Source organism: Alexandromys fortis, unplaced genomic scaffold (genome assembly GCF_014885135.2).
Source record: "Alexandromys fortis isolate MF-2015 unplaced genomic scaffold, M_Fortis_MF-2015_v1.1 scaffold_15, whole genome shotgun sequence".
NCBI classification, from domain to species: domain Eukaryota; kingdom Metazoa; phylum Chordata; class Mammalia; order Rodentia; family Cricetidae; genus Alexandromys; species Alexandromys fortis.
In genome coordinates, this window is record NW_026067911.1 from 9555037 (window position 1) to 9575286 (window position 20250).

Below are 20250 nucleotides of genomic sequence, written 5' to 3' on the forward strand. Positions count from 1 at the left end.
ACTTTTCCCCATGTAAAACCAAAAGAGCCAAAATTTGTGATCAAGAGTGGGCTAGCCTTCCTTTACTTTTGTCAGTAATGTACTTTAATCTTGTCTTGAAAATAGAAAATAACCCATATTCTAAAATAGAATTGGGATTTTTCTTTAACCTGGTTCTTTTGAGTTTCCAAAAACTACATTTGTGTTAAGTCCTTTTTTTTTTATTTCTTTATTTTATTTTTTTTTTTTTTTTTTTTTTTTTTTTTTTTTTTTTTTTTTTTAAATAGTTCATTTTAAGATAATTGCTCTTGGGAAAAATATGTGTGCTTAACCTTTTTTCAGTCAGGGTGATGATCTACTGATGCTCTTGGATGTCATATGATCGGAATGTACAGTGGAGTAGGTGACTCCCTGAAATACCATGTAAATATGAGAGCAAATCGTGCTGCAGAAGCGAGAGTGACCATACTGTCTTCTGTGCAAGAACGTCCACGCCCACCCCCTTGTGGAGAAGGTTGGGCCAACCTGCAGTGGAGATAACCACCTTTACGATAATGATGACAGACCAGAGGACTGCTGTCGTTACTGTAGGAGCTTCTCCTTTCTATGTCATTAGCTTAGGCTGCACGGGCTACTTCATTCATGGTGGGAAAGTTCATTGTTATCATTGGGGAAATACTGCAAATTCTATCTTTTGTTTCCAGGCATTTATTACTTTGCCCAGATCAATAAAGCAGAAAAAGAGAGGATTGAGTAGCATTTCCAAAATTGTTAGGTCCTTTGCTATTTGACTTGCTCTTTAATATAGTATACTTTGCATAACTCACATGTTGTCCTATTTCACATGTACTATAAGATGTATTAATGTGAATACTTAAGGGGTAAAAAATTTAAGTTAAATAAATGAGGGCATTTTATGCTTTAAGATTGTTATTTAAGGGCTTTTCTTATTGTTTTATTTATTACTATTGTGTATACATGATATGTGTGTATATGATATGAGTGTGGGCACATGTGTGCCATGGTGTGTGTGTGTGTGTGTGTGTGTGTGTGTGTGTGTGTGTGGAGGTAAGAGGACAACATTTGAGAGTTCTTTATTTCCACTGTGGGATTCAGGCATTAAATTCAGGTGGTCAGATTTGCACAGCAAGTGCCCTTACTTTCTGAGCCATGTGGCTGGTCTCAAAACTGTATTTCATACATTGACATACATACATGAAAGCACTGCCTGCCTATGCATCTCATCATAAGTCAGGAATTTGGTCACAGCAATGAGAAAAGTCACTAATAAAGAAGGTTGGTACTGAGGAGTAGAACTGTCACTTGAAAATCCTGACCGTGTGGTTTGTAGGCATTTGAAACTGGCTTTTAGAAGGGAAGAGTACCCTTAGAACACTGTAAGTAGAGCTTAGTGGGCCATTCTGGGCTTGTGGGAGACCAGTGTATCAATGAAAAGGTGGAAAGTAAACATTGTGCTAAGGAGTTTTCAGCGAGGGGCAAGGACTTTGGGGGAAGCTGAGCCAAAGGCTATTTGTGTTTTCTTCTGATGAAGAATGTCCATTCCTGAAAATGTCATAGAGTGATTTGCAATTTGTTTGGCAAAGGCAGTTTTAAGATAGCATCACTGCCCTTTTGAGATCTATAACAGGAGAAAGCAGAAAGTTTGGGAAATGTGCAGTTGGGGAAATAGGTAGGGGGTGTGTCATCTGAAGTTGCCATCAAGCAGGGTGTACACTAAGACTGCACCAGTGTGGGTAAAACTTGGAAGTTTCTAAGTTGTGGAAATGGACATTGATTTGAAAGAAGAGCCGATGGGGTTCCTTGCTATGTAAACTCCGAAATGAAATGTTCACCTGGTTTGGTAACAAAGTTGTACAAAGGCCACTTACAGCGGTGTTAGGAGGGGTGCAGATAACTCTCCAATCTGCCAGTAGCACTTGAATGCTTTATCCACTCCATGCTAGTTTAGTATGCATTTAAAATGTAAGACACAGGGTCATGGAGATTTACACCGGAAGCCCACTGTGTGGCTAAAGAGATTCTGAGACACCATTGTTTGAAGCTGTGAGGGTTAAGTTACAAAGCAGACTTCCTAGCTATTGGAAACTCCAGAATTGTGGAACATCTGCCAAGGAAAACTAGAGGAGTAGAGTCATCCCATGAGAGAGGCTGTTTATGCTTCAAGCGACGAAGTTGCAGGAGTGGAGCTGCCCGTGGTCACTGGAACCCAGATGATAGTATCACAGGCCCCAGATGATGGGCATGGAGCTATAACGTTTAGTGTTTGCCTGCTAGACTTGGGTCTTGCTTTGGTCCAGTCTTCCTTTGCTATACGCCATTCCTTTACAACGGAATGGGGGTGTTTACTCTGTGCCATTGTACATTGGAACTATGTAACTTGTTTTCTGAAATTATAGAGACTCACAATTAAGAGTTTGCCTTGCATCTCAGAAGAGACGTTGGACTTTTGAACACTGTTGGGACAGCTAAAGACTGTTGAGACTTTTGAAGTGAGACTGAATTCATTTTGCTTTATGAGCATATGGGGATCGGAGATTAAATGTAATGGTTTAAAAGTGGTTTGTTTGAGATTCAAGGTGACAAAGGAATGTACTTGTGGTGATTAACCTTCATTGACAGCCTGACTGGATATGTCTGTGAGGGCATTTCCAGAGAGGTTTATCTGAAGAGGGAAGAGCCATCCTAAACATGGGCTGGATGCTTAGCCTGAGTACCAGCATTCATCTCTCTGTGCTTCCTGACTGTAGACGCAGTGTGACCAGCCACCTCATGTTCCCATCAATCACCATGTCTTCCTTGCCATCATGGACTCAACCCCTCAAACTGTGAGCCAAAATAAATCCTTCTTCCCTGAAGTTGCTTGTCAGATGTTTTGTTGCAGTGATAAAAAGGTAGCTAATACACTGCCTATCAGTGAAGAGTAATGGTCAAATCAAAATAATCCCTTTTTTCCTTTAAAACACCATATGACTTAATTCTATTATAAAGGTATTTTAATTTTAATTGCACACAGTGCATAGAATTTATTACTCATTGTTACAAAGAACTAGTTTCTGTACAATCTGAAAGTTTCAGATGTTTTGTGCCCCAAAGTTATATCTCTGTTCAGATCTTTTATACTCATAATTTTTTCTCTCTACAATTACTAGGGTATGTTTTTAAAGAAAAGTGAAATTTAGATCTCTATACTTAATGATTAACAAATAACTATGAAAGATTTGTTGGGCTGGAGAGATGGCTCAGCGGTTAAGAGCACTGCCTGCTCTTCCAAAGGTCCTGAGTTCAATTCCCGGCAACCACATGGTGGCTCACAACCATCTGTAATGAGGTCTGGTGCCCTCTTCTGGCCTGCAGGCACACACACCAACAGAATATTGTGTACATAATAAATAAATTTAAAAAAAAAAAAAAGAAAGATTTGTTGTGTAAACTTGGGGTCCTTTTTAACCAGCCTATGAACAATTAGTTGGGAAGTTGTATAATATAGAAACTACTTCTTCCACAAGATAGCTGTAATCTTGGGATTTAAGATGATATTTTAACTACCTTATGAACAATTATTGGGAATGTTGGCATTATACAAAGTATTTTTTCCACAAGATAGCTAAGGTGGGTCAGTCAAGTTACCTTTCCATTAACCATTTGTGTATTATTAATAAAATTGCAAGAATAAAAAATGTTTGGTACATTTTACTTTTTGACATGTTTTCATATTCATACAAACAAGTCAATATAGATGTCACATTAATATCAGATTCCTTAGATTATACAAAGAGCTGATAGATAGTAAATAAGGGAATTTGGGATGTTGATAGAAACATGCTGACCCACATTAGCTCATAGGAGCAATTCTGTCCATCACCATTTCCTCTGAATTGTCACGTTATGACCTCGTTAGTCTACTTGTAGGCTGCTTGAAGAAGTAGTCTGTCACTATGTACAGGAGAAGAAATAAGGTAGGGTGTATAGATCACCTTATGTAACTAGGTGGAGTAAAGGTCGAGTGAAGCTTTTATCTAATGCCCCTTAATTCCAAATTATGGTATCTTGATAACTTGATTATATTCTGTGCCATTTGTATGGTAAAATATTAACATAATTGATCCTTTTCATCACAGAAATTTAAATATCTACTTTTTCCTCTTTGGAGGTTGAATTGTGTAACATGGGTTGGCATTGCCACTGAGCAGAAGATCTTAATCACCACAAAATGTTGATTATGAGACTGGTAAGATGACTTCTGGAATGCAGGGTTTGCTGTGGGTGCGGTGTACGGTCAGCTTGTGACCTTTGAGGGCCTAATGGCTACTGAATAGGCTGGAGGGCTTTTCCTGAAAACTTTTGTCGAGGTTCTTAGTTCCTCATTACTCAGAACTGCAGTCGTCCCACAGCAGGAAAAAAAAACACACTAGATACATACGTTTGTCTTTGGAGAGCCAGGCTGATATTTTTCATTTAATACAAAAATCAGCAAAGGTAAATTCACCAATTGTAGCCAAGGTATGTGTCTAAACCACTTTTATCTATGTGAAGTAATGTCAGAAACTCCAAAGCTTACTCAAAATTTTGATTTTAGCTTTTTAAAAATAGGTACTCTGAAATATTTTAATTATAAAAAAATTAAGGTTCCAGAAAACATGAGAGGGCTTCAGTGTAAATTTAAGCATAAAGTGAACACCTTGAAGCTTTCATTCTAATAGTACTAACTTTTCCTTTGGCAAATATTTTACTATCATTGCATTTCTCAGTACATAGTGTTTTCTATGCTAGAACACTCCATGGTACACTCATAATACAAGCCTAGGAGACATGAAGATGTGATTGTATAATAAACCCTGAGGTGAGTATAAGAAGACTAACCTTGTGTTTTAATACACAAGTTTAATACACAAGTTTTAAACTACTGGAGCTGGAGTAAGTACAGCTCACTGCTTCTTACTATTCTAGCTCCAGGGTATCCAGCACTGTCTTCTGGTCTTGTCAGGTACCCACACACAGGTGGTACCCATACCCAAATAAAAATAAACATTAAAAGTCCACAATTTTGAAGTCGGGTGGTGGTGGCACACGCCTTTAATCCCAGCACTATGGAGGCAGAGGCAGGCGGATCTCTGTGAGTTCGAGACCAGCCTGGTCTACAGAGCTAGTTCCAGGACAGGCTCCAAAGCCACAGAGAAACCCTGTCTCGAAAAACCAAAAAAAAAAAAAAAAGTCCACAATTTTGATTTTCCTGCTATGTGTACTATGGCTCCAGTACTGTTCTGACATTTACACCTTAGCTATATATGCAGTTCAGTGATAGTTATATAAGGAACTAAATCATCCCCGTGGTTAACAAGATAGTGGTTCTTTGTGTTCTTTTAAAACTTCGGTCATTGTCTAAATATTTCCTAGTATTAGAATAACAGTTCTCCTATACTCTTATCAGTGTGAAAGAGTATAACCTCTTTGTTTCCTTTGTACTGGTTTTATCGGTAAATTGGTGATAAATGAGCTGTTTATGGAGAATGTTATAGAGCAACAATGTCCCAGGAAGGATATATGAACCCTACATATAAATTCAAAGTTTTTAGTAGCCTTGAAATTATTTGTCAGGTTGTTGATATACACCTTTACAGTCCTAAGACAAGCAGAGGGAGGCCAATGACTGTGAGTTCCAGGTCTACTTAGTAAGTTCTAGGCCAGCAGGGCTACACAGTGAGACTGTCTATAAATGAAACAGAACAAAAACACCAATTTTGCAGTTTAACTTAATTTCAGTAATATTGTCATAGATATTTTTATTTAATATAGTGACATTATTATTAACATGGCTAATATAAATCTTTGCTCATTTAGCATATTAGCCCCATTTCCAGTTCTTGGCTCCTTATAACTAGAGTGTATTATATTGAATAAACTTTTTTTAAAGGTTTTATTTATTATGTATACAACATTCTGCCCGCACACCAGAAGAAGGCACCAGATCTCATTACAGATGGTTGTGAGCCACCATGTGGTTGCTGGGAATTGAACTCAGGACCTCTGGAAGAGCAGCCAGTGCTCTTAACCACTGAGCCACCTCTCCAGCCCTGAACAAACTTTTTTTGTGGTTTTGGGTATCAAATGCAAAGACCTCCCTTTATCTGTGTGCTTGCATTGCTTGGGATATTCTGGAGACTTTTCTATTCTAAATCAAATTGCTTCTTTAAAAATAACAGCGATCTGATGATTACTGCATCCATGTATCATAGGGGGAGGATACCAAATCCAACTCTAGCATGCTTATGGAAATAAATGCTGCAACCCTCATCACACATATTCCTGCTTTGTGCTTTTAGTAAGTAAAAGGCTCTGTTTCAGCTTTCATATAACATTCACCCTTAAAGTTTTTTTTAAATCTTTTTATTTAAAATTATTTTAATTTTACAAACTAGCCCCAGTTCCCCTTCCTCCCCTTCTCTTGTCCCTCCATCTACCCCCCCCCCCCCGCCACCCCTATCCACTCCTCAGAGGGAGTAAGGCCTCCCTTGGGGAGTCACAAAGTCTGGAATACCAAATTGAGTTAGGACTAAGCACCTCCTCCCCATGTCAAGGCTGAGCAAGGTATCCCGCCATAGTTAATGGGCTCCAAGAAGCCAGTTCAGGCACCTGGGATAAATAAGTCCTGGGTCCATTGCCAAGCATCTCTCCCCCAACAGATCAAGGCACATAACTGTCACATTCAGAAGACCTAATTTTGAGCCTTGCCGTTTCCCCAGCAGTCAGTTGAGAGTCCGTGAGCTACCTGTTGAGGCCAGCCTTCTCTGACTTTGCCCATCATGATCTTTACTCATATGACGCCTCCTCCCTGTCTTCATCTGAAGCCAGGAGCTCAGTATCTGCTTCCATCAGTTACTGGATGTAGGTTCTACGACAGTTAGGGTATTTGCCTAGCTGATTACAGGGGAAGGGCAGTTTAGGCACCCTCTCCACTATTGCTAGGAGTCTTAATTGGGGAGAAGGCGTATCCTTAATCCCATAATGGCTCCTTCTATTAAGATATTCCAGGTTTTCTTCTGACCTAGGAATGAAATTGTAATTTAAATAGCTGTGGTAGTGCGTGCCTTTAATCCCAGCACTTGGGAGGCAAAGACAGGGGATCTCTGACTTTGAGCCCAGCCTGGTCTATAGAGTGCAAGTTCTAAGTCAGGCTCCAAGTGAAAATTATGTCTTGGAAAAAAAAAAAGGCACTTAAGTGATTTTTAAACCTTTGAAAAACAATTTAGATTTAATAGAGTTTATTTTGATTAAAATTAATAGAAAAGGAAGGTAAAGAAAGATTTTACTGTTTTTATTTGCTTGCATGTATGCATACATGTATGCCATGTGTATATCTGGTGCTTGTGGAGGTCAGAAGAGGGAGTCAGTCATCCTAACCCTAAAACTGGAGTTACAGTTTGTTGTGAGGTGTCATGTAGATACTGAGACCTAAAAAGAGCAACTCTTATCAATTGAATCATTTTTCAACCCCCCAAAAAGGTCTTTTAAATTCTGAATCTTTGAAATGTTATTGTGGATTTGTGTGCGTTACTGTGGTGGCATGTGTGTTGCAGTGTTTAACATGAGGCATGAAGTAAATGGACACACTGTCTTTAATGCAGGCAATGTGGGTATAGGAGTACTGGCTACTGTCAGGAAATATGTGTATTTAGACTACCTGTGGCTTTACTAGCAGCTGACATTCTGTAGTTCAATGTGCAGGCTTTTAATTGGCGATTCACTGGTGCTCTTGAAGCTATAACAAATGCGATGTTCTGTGTAAGTGTTGGTAACATTCTTTCATTTGATGATTTTCCTTTTGAATATTTGGAGTAGATCTTGCAAGCCTTTTATATTTGAAAATCATGGGAAGATTTTGAAATTGGTTATTATGTTTTGTGCAGGAAAATCCAAATTAAGGCAAAATGAAATTGAGTTTATAGGAAAGAGGAACCAGTATTTTAATTGCAGAACTGATTTAAAATTTTAGAGTCTGCCACAAACTCTCCAAGAATTAGAAGTCCACTGAGCCCAAAGAACAATACTGAAACAAGTACTCTCCGAGTGATGTTGAGAGGTTTGTCTGCCAGCCTGCCTGACCTGGACTCAGAACCCTGGGTAGACGTGAAAGAGAGGCATCCTCCATCCCCAGTCACATTAAAGGTAAGTTTACAAACTCCAATGAAATGTGTGCCTTGGTTGAGTATAATGAGTTTTCTGTTTATCATACATGGATTTTTTCCCCCAAGGTTTTATAAAAATTGAAGTTGTGTCCTTCAAGACTGCTATGTTGTAGATGATCTAGGGACCACTCCAGGGAGTCTGCATCAATTCTTTTACTCAACCTTGTGTTTTCTCCAGTTAATCCAAAACAATACTGCTTAGCTTTCTATTAGAATTTGCCTACTTGTATACAACATTTGTCCTAAAAGAAAAAGGGTTTTTACAAAGTACATGTGTGCATACATATATATCTGATATACATGCATATCTGATATATTTATATATATATCAAGCTACCTTGTTTCTTTAGGAATCAATATCTATACTTGAAGAGACATCAAGTCAACTAACCTTTCCAGACCCAGAACAAGAAGAACGTGACTTTTTGTTTGATGAAGAGATGGAACATACAGAAAGAAGGAAAATGACAGTCAATGATTGGTCTGATGGTGACTCAGATTTTGAAATTGATGACCAAGATTTAAACAAGATTTTGATTGTGACTCAGACACCACATTATATGAGAAAGCACCATGGAGGCGATCGAACAGGCACCCTTACATCACAAGCAAACATTACATCAGAACTTGCTGAAGTGATTAACGATGGCTTATATTACTATGAACAGGACCTGTGGACGGAAAGTGAAAATGCATGCACAGCCATAAAGGTAACGATTTCTGGTGAGCATCTTTCTGCTGATAGTTTGCTTTGATTGCATGGTATTACATGTTTTCTTAAACTTACTTATGTCATAAGATTTGTTGTATAAAATTATACACAATTTAAAATTCTTGGAAATAGTCACAACCAGAGGAGTAATTTTAAGTGATATATGAATACTGTCAGCATCAAAAAATAGAATTTTCTGAAGGGGGGGTGGGGGCGAAGGGAGGGGACAAAAAAAAGCAAAAAAAAAAATAGAATTTTCTGACTAAAAAATGTAATTTTTCATGAAGGAATAAAAAAGTTGCTATAGACAGGCCTACTTGATATGTTCATTCCATTCTCTTGCCTAAATGTTAAGCTAAGATAGAAGAGAGAGCCAAAATAGCTGTCTGGGCTCCAGATCTCTTTAACTTGTAGGAGTGTGAGCAGGTCTTTTTCTGCTGTTAAACTTTTCAGAGAGGCTTCCAAAGGTAAACATGAGAGTGAGTGTTGAAACAATGAGGGAAGGTGACATCAAATAGGAGGGAAATCAGGCAGCCGTAAAGAAAAGCTGCCAGCTAGTGTTTGAACAGAGGGACTGCCTATCCTGGGCTTGTGAATAAGAGACACGATCTCCTTGGAATCACCATTACTGCTTATGGCCACTGCCTTTTCAGAGAAACCGCCTCAGGTAGGTCATGTCAAATGTTTTAAAGCTTATACAGTTTTCTGCCAGTCTTGCTACTGTGGGAAAGGAAGTATGATTTTTGTTTTCATTCGTTTTGGGTTTTTTTTGGGGGGGGGTGTTTTTGGTTTTTGTGGTTTTTTTTTTTTTTTTTTTTTTTTTTGGTCAGGGTTTTTCTGCAACAGCTCTGGCCTGGAACGAGCTCTATAGACCTGGCTGGCCTTGAACTCACAGAGATCCACCTGCCTCTGCCTTGGAGTGATAGAATGAGAGGCATGCACCACCACTGCCCATCTTGTATGTATGTTTTTATGAGGTTTAGATAGTAGGGTTTTATTCATAAAAATTCATTTGTGTGTGTATACACATGCATGCAAAGGTGGGCAAATTCACTCATGTCTCATTGCAAGTGTGGAGGTCTGAGGACAACTTGAAGGAGTTGATTTTCTCCTTCCGTGTAGGTCCTAGAAATGGAACTCAGGTCCTCAGGCCTGGCAGGGAGCACCCTTATTTGTTTCTGATGCTTGTTTTTAGAAGTGATGTCTGTATGGAATCATTTTTGTAACAGAATCATAAATATATTCTACTAATTGCTGGGCTGGGAGGCAGGCCTGTATAATCAACCACAAAGAAACCAATAGGAGCAGTATAAGTTCAAGGGTAGCCTGAACTTGGATATAGCTCAGTGATAAATGATTAGCGTGTTTGAGGCTAATTCCATGACGAAATCATTGTCCTGTATCTAAAAGAATAAACAGGTTGGTATTGGATTAGATAGAATGGGCCTCTGGAAAGAGTCAAGTTAGAGTGAAATCAGATATATAAGAATGAAATGAGCAAAAAGCAGGAAAAATTATTTCAGGAAGAGGAGTCACTGAAGTGTGAGTGATCTGAAAAAGGGCAGCTGTGAAAATTGAGAAACCAGTTTGCCCATAGCTGTATAAAATGGTAATTAAGGTTGTGAAGGCAGAGTCAGATTAGATTAGAATTTGTAGACCACGTTAAATAGTGTGGAATTATCAAAAGCTCAAGTGCAGGTTTACAGATACACTATGACGTAATCCTATTTTTATTTTTTTAAAAAATCACTGTTCTCCATAGCACAGGAAATAGGTTATATGGGGACGAAAATGGCGGGAGGCTATTAACAGGTTTTCCGTCTAGGAGATGGAGAATGATAATCTTAGTTAAACTGGTAGCACAGGAAATATGAATTACATCTGAGCCTTGATGGATAAGAGAGAAGAATCAGGTGTGTCAGAAACTGGACGGTTGATTCTGTAGGTATGCAGAGTATGCCAGGATGTGTTAATAAAGAAGTATTGGTGGTTCCAGAAGCTGTGTTGAACGGGTGTGATAGGGGCAGGTGCATATATCTTTATAAAACCAGTGAAGTAGCCATGTGATAGATGATGAGACGAGACATCTTAAAATCTCCAAAGATCTATAAGGCACCTGAATGAAATGCAGGAGCTTGTTTTCCTGAAGATTGTGGCTGAGCTCCACTGTGTAAGTTTGGCTGTGGGAGACTGTATTTATGCTCTTCCCTAAATTCAAAAACGAAAACAAACATTAAATACATTCTCAGTGAAGAACTTTGCCTTTTCTTCTTTTCCCTTAGGGAATAGAACATTTTTTTGATTGTTTTAAGCAGAATAGGGAAGGAAAATAAATTACACTAGAGTCACATTCCTGTAGCCCAAGTATATTGTTTCAATGACTGAAGTGATTGGGAGTAAGCAGTTAGATGTACTAGCTGATCTTCCAAAGAACCTCGGTTCAGTTCCCAAAACTGTCTTCTGCACACATGGTGAGCATTTATATAATCAGTCAAAAAACTCATATACATAGAATAAAAGTAAATAAAAGTTAGAAAAAAATAGGTGGAGAGCTTCCTCATGCATGTGCATACACATGTACACACACAAACACATAAATATCAATTATTAAATATGCTTTAAAAAGTTAATGAGAACCTGTCAATTTCACAGGTGCCCACTATAAGCAAATTTAGATCACTTTGAATCAGCTTTATTTCTGGAACACAAGGTATTTACTTAAAGTTGTTTTATAAGGAAAGAGTAGCACAAAGTTAATAATTGCCACATGTGAGAATGAGCACAGGAGGACCATCCCTTAAAGTAATTGGTGATGGAATTACTAAGCAAATGTGGATTGCCTGTGTTTTTCTATACTTACTCAAGAGCAGAGTGTGGTGGCACACAATCCTAGCATTTGGGAAGCAGAGGCAGGCAGATCTCTTTGAAATTAAAAAATACAAATAATAAGCATTAAAATCAATTGATGGGATTAGCAGTATATTAGATTCAGTAGAAAACATGAAGACTGAACATGGGAGATTGGGAATCTGAAGCAACATGAAAAGCAGGTGCAAGAGGGTACCAGATCTCTTTATAGATGGTTGTGAACCACCATGTGGTTGCTAGGAATTGAACTCAGGACCTCAGGAAGAGCAGTAATGCTCTTAACCTCTGACCCATCTCTCCAGCCCCTTAAAAAAAAACTTGCAAACTCCAAACTAGAAAGAAAGAAAGAAAGAAAGAAAGAAAGAAAGAAAGAAAGAAAGAAAGAAAGAAAGAAAGAAGGAAAGAAAGGAAGGAAGGAAGAAAGGAAGAAAGGAAGAAAGGAAGAAAATAAGAAAGGAAAGAGAGAGAAAGAAAAATAAAAAAGGCTGCTGGGGTGGTTTGCTTAGTACAAATATTTAAGTAGCTGATGTAAGCAGGTTGTCAAGAGTTTATGAAAGTACAACAAGTCATTTACATGTGAGACATTGAGGAGACAAGCGAGATGAACAGGATAAGTGTACATCATCAGATCAGCACAATCTCCACCAGCATCCAGATGGCTTTGTGTGTTTGTGTGTGTGTGTGTGCGTGTGTGTTCATGCAACAGTTAACAAAGTGATCTGAAATTCATGTGAAATTTTAAATAATTTGGGATCGTCAGAACAAACTTTACAGAGAACAAAGTTAGGCTGTGGATGCTACTCACTGGCAGAAGGCTTAACTTGAACTCTAGCAATCTCTGTATTGTGTTCTTAGCACAGCCAGACAAAGAATGAAAGAAAGAAAATATTGTAAAGTGTTTAGCTTTGTTCTTAATAAAACTATAATTACCAAAACAGTAGTACTAGCATAAAGTTTAGGTATATGTGTGTTTGAATGTGTCAAAAATTCTTAAATGTCTATCAATCAATTTACATTTAATGGGGGAAGAATATTTGTTTGTAGTGGAAGGAAATTTGGATATCTGTGCCAAATAATAAAGTCGTTTAGGTCTTCCCCTTTATCAGAATTAAAAAAAAAATGATCTAGGCTGGGTCTTGTGCCTTCTAATTCCAGCACTTGGTGGGTGGAAGATAGAGAATTAGGAGTTCCAGGTGATCTTCAGCTATCCACAGTAAATTTGAGGCCATCTTAATCAAATGAGACCATATCTCAAGAAAACAAACAAAACAAAATGATTACTAGGATTAGAAGAGTAAATGTTAGTGCAAAAGGCATGAAACACGTTTTCTGTTGGCATTGTTTTGTTGTGCTGTGAATGGACGCTGACACTCTTCACAAAGCTGAGAAGGAAATGCAATAAAGAATTTGAGATTAGCATTCAGAATAGTCTACATGCAAACTCACATTCTTGATGGAAATTAACTTAGTGGGTTTTATACATAAATGTAAAGTAAAACTTATGGAAACTCAGATTATATGAGAAAATCTGAATGTCCTTGGGATTGTATGTTTTTTGTATGATAGCAAAGTTTTATCTAGGGAAATAATGTCTGAACACTAGACTTCATTAAGCTTAAAAGCATATGCAGTATGAAAGGAACTGCTAAGAGATAGGAAAAACAACCAGACTAGGAGGAAATAGTTGTCAAAAAAAAAAAAAAAAAGGTCGACAAAGCACCCTGACCAAAAATATGTACAAAGGCCATTTAAAATAAGAAATCAAACTGGTTTAAGGGTAGTCAAAAATGCTGGGCACAGCCGCATACTCCTGAAGTGCCAGCACTTGGAAGGAGAGGTAAGAGGATCAAGAGCTTAAGGTCACCCTCTACTATGTAACAGATTTGACACTTACCTGGGACTGTATGAGATTCTGTGTGCGAGACAAAACTGCCCCAAAAGCCAAAGAAAAAAAGGTAGCAAGGGAGACTATGAAAAGATGTTCCACTTGGGGAGTTACAGTCAGAACACAGGGTGCTGTAACACCCCATTAAGATCATCAAACACCAATCCAGGGAGCATACCAAATGCAATGACGGGAAGTGGGTAGCTTGTGGGGGTGCAAAATAACAAGCATGGTCACCTTATTTCAACTGTTTCTTAGAAATTGTAATAACTTTTACAAAATTAAAGCAAGCAAATTTACCACACAAATTGGAGTTTATAACCATACATGTACATGGATATTAGCAGCTTTAGCCATATTGCCTAAACTTGGATATAATCAAGATAACTCAAAGGAGGTCAGTAAGTAAGCCATGGTGCATTCAGTCAATGAATTCTTATTTATTGCTTTATGTAATTGAACAATCAAGTTGAGGAAATATAGAGGTAAGTATTAAGATCGTGTTTCTGAGTGAAACCAATCTGAAAAGGCTGCTCAATGTATGTGATTCCAGCTGTGGCATTCTGTAGAACCAACTGGAGACAGAAAAAGAGCTTGTCAGAGACGTGGGAAGGGTCGAGAAGACAGCAGACGACTCTCAGGGCAGTGTAGCTAGCTGATCATTAGTTTGTCAGCATGTAGAATATGCTCCTTTATGAACGAACTGTGAACTTTGATGTTGATGTCAGTTTGTCAGTTTGAAGCAGTTTGCCTTCTGGACTGCTCATTGACAGTGGGAAGGGCGTGCTTGCATGAGTGCAGTGATGTGTGACAGTAACTGTACTTTGCCCAGCTCTGCTCTGCTCCTAAAACTACTCTAAGTACAAAGGCCTATTGTTCACAAATGAGGTGTACAAAAAGTACTAAAGGGGACTGGAGAGATGGCTCAGAGGTTAAGAGCATTGCCTGCTCTTTCAAAGGTCCTGAGTTCAATTCCTGACAACCACATGGTGGCTCACAACCATCTGTAATGAGGTCTGGTGCCCTCTTCTGGCCTGCAGATATACACACAGGCAGAATATTGTATACATAATAAATAAATATTTAAGAAAAAGAAATATGTATCTATCTCCTAAGGAATTGTGTTTAGATTATGTAAAGACAAGTCAAACAACCCACCTAAAACTGAGGCAGAATTTAAGCATTTTTCCAAAGAAGATGTAGGATCAGGAGAGTGAAAACCTAAATCAAAAATCCATGTCTTCATACCAATAACATGACTATTAGTTACTATTTACAGAAGACAGATACTGAAGTACCATTGAGGATGGGGAGGAATTAAAGTCCCTCTCCCTGCCCCCGGTATATAAAATAGAGCACCCAGTTTGGAAGACAGTTTGGTAATCACATGACCCAGCAATCCCATTCCTACATGTGTGAACCAAGACAAAAATACTTGAGCACAAATATTCATTATAACATGTTAAAAGCAAAAACTCAAATCTCTGCAGCTGATAGATGTGGTGTATACCTAGAGTAGAACGAGAGTAATCGTTGTGAGGGGTACAGCACGAAAGATTATGGGTTATAGGTTTTGAGCCTCTTTATACAGGATATCCATGGATAGAGTGTACTTTACAGTTTCCTTGGATGCAGGTTGTGGGACATGTAAGAAATGTGGAGTGAATGCTGATGAGTGCTGGCCATCTTTGGGAATTTAAGAGCTAAGTGTGTAAAAATGAATTGTCTATGTGAATTACACATGTTAAATGATAGCAGAGGGGGTGGAGTGGCATGTGCCTGTAGTCCCAGTTTACATCAGGATTGTTTGAGGCCGTCAACAAATCCAACATTCATGTCGATGGATGATGTAACCCTGTTAGCATATCAGTACTATTCAAATTAATCTTGGTTTGGTTTTTCGAGACAGGGTTTCTCTGTGGCTTTGGAGCCTGTCCTGGAACTAGCTCTGTAGACCAGGCTGGTCTCGAACTCACAGATCCACCTGCCTCTGCCTCCGAAGTGCTGGGATTAAAGGCATGCGCCACCACCGCCCGGCTCCCTGTCAAAATCTTGACAGCACTTTTTCTTTCAGACATTGAAATATTTGACCAAAAACTTACTGCCCTCTGTAAAACATTCTCAAAAAAGAATAAAGTTGAAATAACTGAATGTGGTGCAAGCTTGTAACGCCAGCACTCAGACTGAGCAAGGAGAAAGGGAGGCTGCTAGTGAGAATGGTCTAAGGGAGGGGAGATTAGTGAGACAGCTCAGCAGTGCAGCCTAGTCTTGCAGAGGACCTGAGTTTCCTGTGCTTGGCAGCTCCCAACCCCCTGTGTATCCATGACCGTTTTCTGGGCTCTGAGCCCTAGGCATATACTCAGTGCTTAGACATACTTGGCAGGCACTCACACTTAAAAACCCAACTATTAATGGCGGAGAAAGAAGGACACTCCAAATGTGCTACAAAATTCTGGGGAGAGCTTTGAAAGAGACCTCCATGGATGTACCAAATGATTCTAAAGAATCCTGTTGTGAATGTGTACATGTATGTGTACGTGCATGCAGGTGTTGTGCTGAATACTTCTGTGACAGCTTATGACATGAGGAAAACGTGCAGGAGTCCATTTTCTCGCTTAACCAGCTGGGTTTCCAAGGTTGAATAGATGTCAGGCATAAACAAGTGTCTATCTTCCACTGAGCCATCTTGCTGGACCTCAAATGATTTTGTGTGTGTGTGTGTGTGTGTGTGTACCAAGGACAGTCAATGGAGACAAAATCTCCTCAAATGGTTTTGGAAAAACTATGAATCCAAATGTAAAAACAATACACTATATTTTTTAAAAACTTGAAATTGGATGAAATGCTTAAATATAACACCCATAACTATAAAACACTTAGGAAAGCAGTTCTTTTAGACTGTGTGTTGCAGCACTTGGGGGGGGGGGGAGGTTCAGCAGCCTTTCACAAGAGTCGAATATTAGGTATTCTGCATATCAGACAATTTATGATTTATAGCATTACAAAATTACAGCTATGTAATTACAGTTACATTTTATTACATAAAATGATTTTATGGTTGGGTTCACCACAACATGAGGAACAGTATTTAAGGGGCACAGCATCAAGGTGGTGCTAATTTTGAAGAAGGCCGGCCGTAGCGAAGAGCTTTCTGACATTCCACTAATCAGTAGTTTCTTGTATATCACATGTATAAAACATGATAAGGAATTGTCTTGTATATATAAAGAACACCTACAATTCTAGAGTATAATTTAATTTTCAAAATTTAATATATCAAAGGACTTGTATAGGTAACTTCCTAAAGATAATATAAAATGGCTTATAAATATTTTTAAATCTATTCAGCATTTTCATTAAGCATATAAATGTAAATAAACCCATGAGATAGTGCTCTATTCAGTTAGCTACAAGATAAAACATAGATGAACCTGAAGACTGCATGCTATGAGAAATACTCATCGACAAAAGAGAATACTGCATGATTCCATTAATGTGGAGCATGTAGCTAGAGATGGATATTGGTTAAAGCTGAGAGAAGAGGGGAATTATAAATTGCTATTAAGTGAATATATGATATCAGTTTTGTTAGATGAGAATATTAGAAATGTTATAACAATGTCTCTATTCTTAACAGTAATAAAGTGCACACAAATAGTTAAGATGGTAAACTTTACATGGTTTTTAAATTAAAATGTAAAAGCCTCTTCACAAATAAATATCACCAAAAGAAAATTTAAGATGAATCAGAATGTACTCAGAAGTAACGTGGAGACACAAAGCATTACTTGTGCTGGAAATACCCTGTTGCAGTGGCAGAGGGCAAGTTAGGGCTGGGGACAAGCTTGGTGGCCGTGCACTTACCTGCCTGGTGTGTTCCAGGCCCTTGGTTCAATCCCCATTAGTGTAAATTTAAGTTGAAATTCATCAAAAAAGATGTAACATAATTCATTATATTTAATAAAAATGTTTTGGATAAATGAAAAGGTTCACAGAACAAATCCATTGTCAAAGTGATTAATTCTATAAGTATATATGGAATGATCATGCAATAAAAATTGTATAGAAACGGTTTTGTGCCTGAGACTTTATTTTTTCCAAAGTATGATTGTGTATATGGCTATGTTTGTGTTTTGAGTTGCCCAAGGTGAGTTCAGGGAATCAAACTTGGATCCTTTGTAGGAGCAGGTTTCACTGCTAACCACTGAGCCATCTCTCCGGTCCCATCCATGGCTTCTTGACCTATAGTGGACTTTAAAGCAAGTTTTAATTAGGAATTAAAATGATGATTAGAAACAAAAGGTATTGATTAGAAACAAAAGGAAAGGTGTTGATTAGTCCTCCTTGAAAACATTTTTAAACAATACCATCTCAGGGAAGGATTAAGTGGACATTCACACTGAAGAGATGCAGCAAATAAAGACAAGCCAGTCTCCAGCATGATCCTTGACTCAATTATCCCCCAGATAGATGGGGTGCTATGCATCTGTAATCCTAGCAATAACAAAGCCGAGGCAGGGAGAGCATTCAAGTCCAGTGTAGATTTTGGAGCAATATCTTGTTTGGAAAAATAAATCTATGAATGAAAGAAGGCATCCAATTCTCAAGGGCTTCAAACAAAACTTGTTCACGTTAGCTGATTTTGATTGTGTGATAGGAAAGATGTAGACTGCTTCAGCCACTTGGAGATTCTCAGATAGAAGACGAAACCATGTCTTACAGTTATATCTGAGCTGGTGCCTTAGTGTGCTGTATTTGATATTTTCGACTTTACTGGTACCAAGTTTGTGGGCTTGGTGATGCATGTTCCCAAAATCCATGTGACAACAGGAAGATAGCGTAACCTTAGCCATGGAGAAGAGGCGGTAAGTAACCATGGCAAGGACTGAGGTAATATTTGCTATCAAGGAAGAAGAACCTGTTTCTTATGTCCATGACCACTCACAAAAAAATTGAAAGGCTGAAACAAAGCAAATTTATGTCCAAGTGAACTAGCCTGGTATCTACCCATTCTTTTTTTTTTTTTTTTTGGTTTTTCGAGACAGGGTTTCTCTGTGGCTTTGGAGCCTGTCCTGGGACTAGCTCTGTAGACCAGGCTGGTCTCGAACTCACAGAGATCCACCTGCCTCTGCCTCCCGAGTGCTGGGATTAAAGGCGTGCGCCACCATCGCCCGGCTATCTACCCATTCTTAAAGGCTCAACAAGGTGTTGGAATTTGCAACTTGTATTAAGAGTTTCTTCCATCATTGTTTTCTCACGAATTTGCTGATAAACCACATGTGAGCGTGCACAGCCATACACGCATACACACGTGCCTGCTTGTGGAGATCTGACAGCTTGCTGGAGCTTGTTCCCTTGATTATAGTCAGGTCAGCAGATTTGGTAGGGGGAACGTTTACCCAAGGAGTGATTTATATGCTAAAACAGTCAACTAGAGAGTGAGACTGAACTAAATTGCCTAAAGGAGCCTCTTGCTGCCCTCGCATTCAGACCTTGTGATAAGTACTTCTGGAATGTAGTCAGTGTGAATCGAATCGGGAATGTGGTAACCTGTAATCCAACAATGCAACACTCAAGTGAGTCAAATTAGTATAGCTCTAAAACCATCCTGTGAAGTTTTAACATTTCAGAAATTATTAGTTAGCATGTATCCATTATACAAGTTGATGGGTTTCAAATGACACTTTTGTTCAAGCATATCACATGCTTCAACTTTATTCTATCCCCATACACTCTCCTGTCTCCTATTACTAGCCCTGTTCCTATTCCCAAATAGTCCTACTTCCATACCAGGTGTAATGCATGTGTGTACAATCTGGGGTCTATATATGAAAGAAAACACTCTGCTCAATCCACAATAAACTGCTTGTATTTTTCGATGTGGTTTTTTTTTTGGGTTTTTTTGTTTGTTTGGTTGGTTGGTTTTTTGGGTTTTTTTTTTTTTTTTGCTGCTGCTGTTTTTGAGACAGTGCCTCAAGGGTGTTCTGGAACTCACTATGTAGCTGCGTATTCTACCTTCACTTCCTTAGTGATGGAGAGGCTTGTGTTGCCATGCCTGCCCTATACAGAGGTGGGGGTTGAGTCTGGATGCTAAGTAAGTACCTTGTCAACTATATCCCCAGTTCACAGTTATTGTATGGTTATTAGTAATCTCTTTTAGAAGTTTTCTTAATATTTGTATTATTTATATAATTTATATATTTATATGTATGCTATATAAGTATAACATATTATAAATATATAATGATATGTATATACATACACTGCCTGGCTCATCTTACACTTACTTTAGATGGCCACTTTTGTTGCTTCTTCCAAATTAACTAGACAGCATTCTTCTGTACCGAACTTTCTATTCCATTTTAAAATATTTGTAATCTATCTGCACCCTTGTCAGAATGGCTCTGGAATGAATTCTCTCATTCTGTTCATTCTGATGTTCAAAATGTCTCACTTCTTGTCAAGCTAGAGTCCTTTTAAGGTGGCTTCTGTGTACACTGACATTCCTGTGTAGTACCTATATACTTAAAGGTACAACAAGGGACTGTGCTTGCCTGTTTCTCTGTGTGTGTTCTTCAGTTTTCTGCTTGTCATAAAGCTTA

General features: G+C 38.5%; 1 protein-coding gene across 6 annotated transcripts in view; it reads left to right on the forward strand.

The window, feature by feature from the left end:
* The window catches only part of Larp1b (La ribonucleoprotein 1B), a 74287-nt gene that overhangs the window by 33061 nt on the left and 20976 nt on the right, over nucleotides 1–20250 (forward strand). For 3 of the 6 annotated variants that reach the window (XM_050138271.1, XM_050138275.1, XM_050138276.1), the window contains exons 10-11: nucleotides 7991–8163; nucleotides 8534–17721. In XM_050138271.1, the coding sequence (XP_049994228.1) occupies nucleotides 7991–8163; nucleotides 8534–8938 (578 nt within the window). In that variant the 3' untranslated portion in view covers nucleotides 8939–17721. Of the gene's footprint in view, nucleotides 1–321; nucleotides 913–7990; nucleotides 8164–8533; nucleotides 17722–20250 lie in introns of those variants that run through there. The other 3 variants (XM_050138272.1, XM_050138273.1, XM_050138274.1) reach the window with 2 other exon arrangements.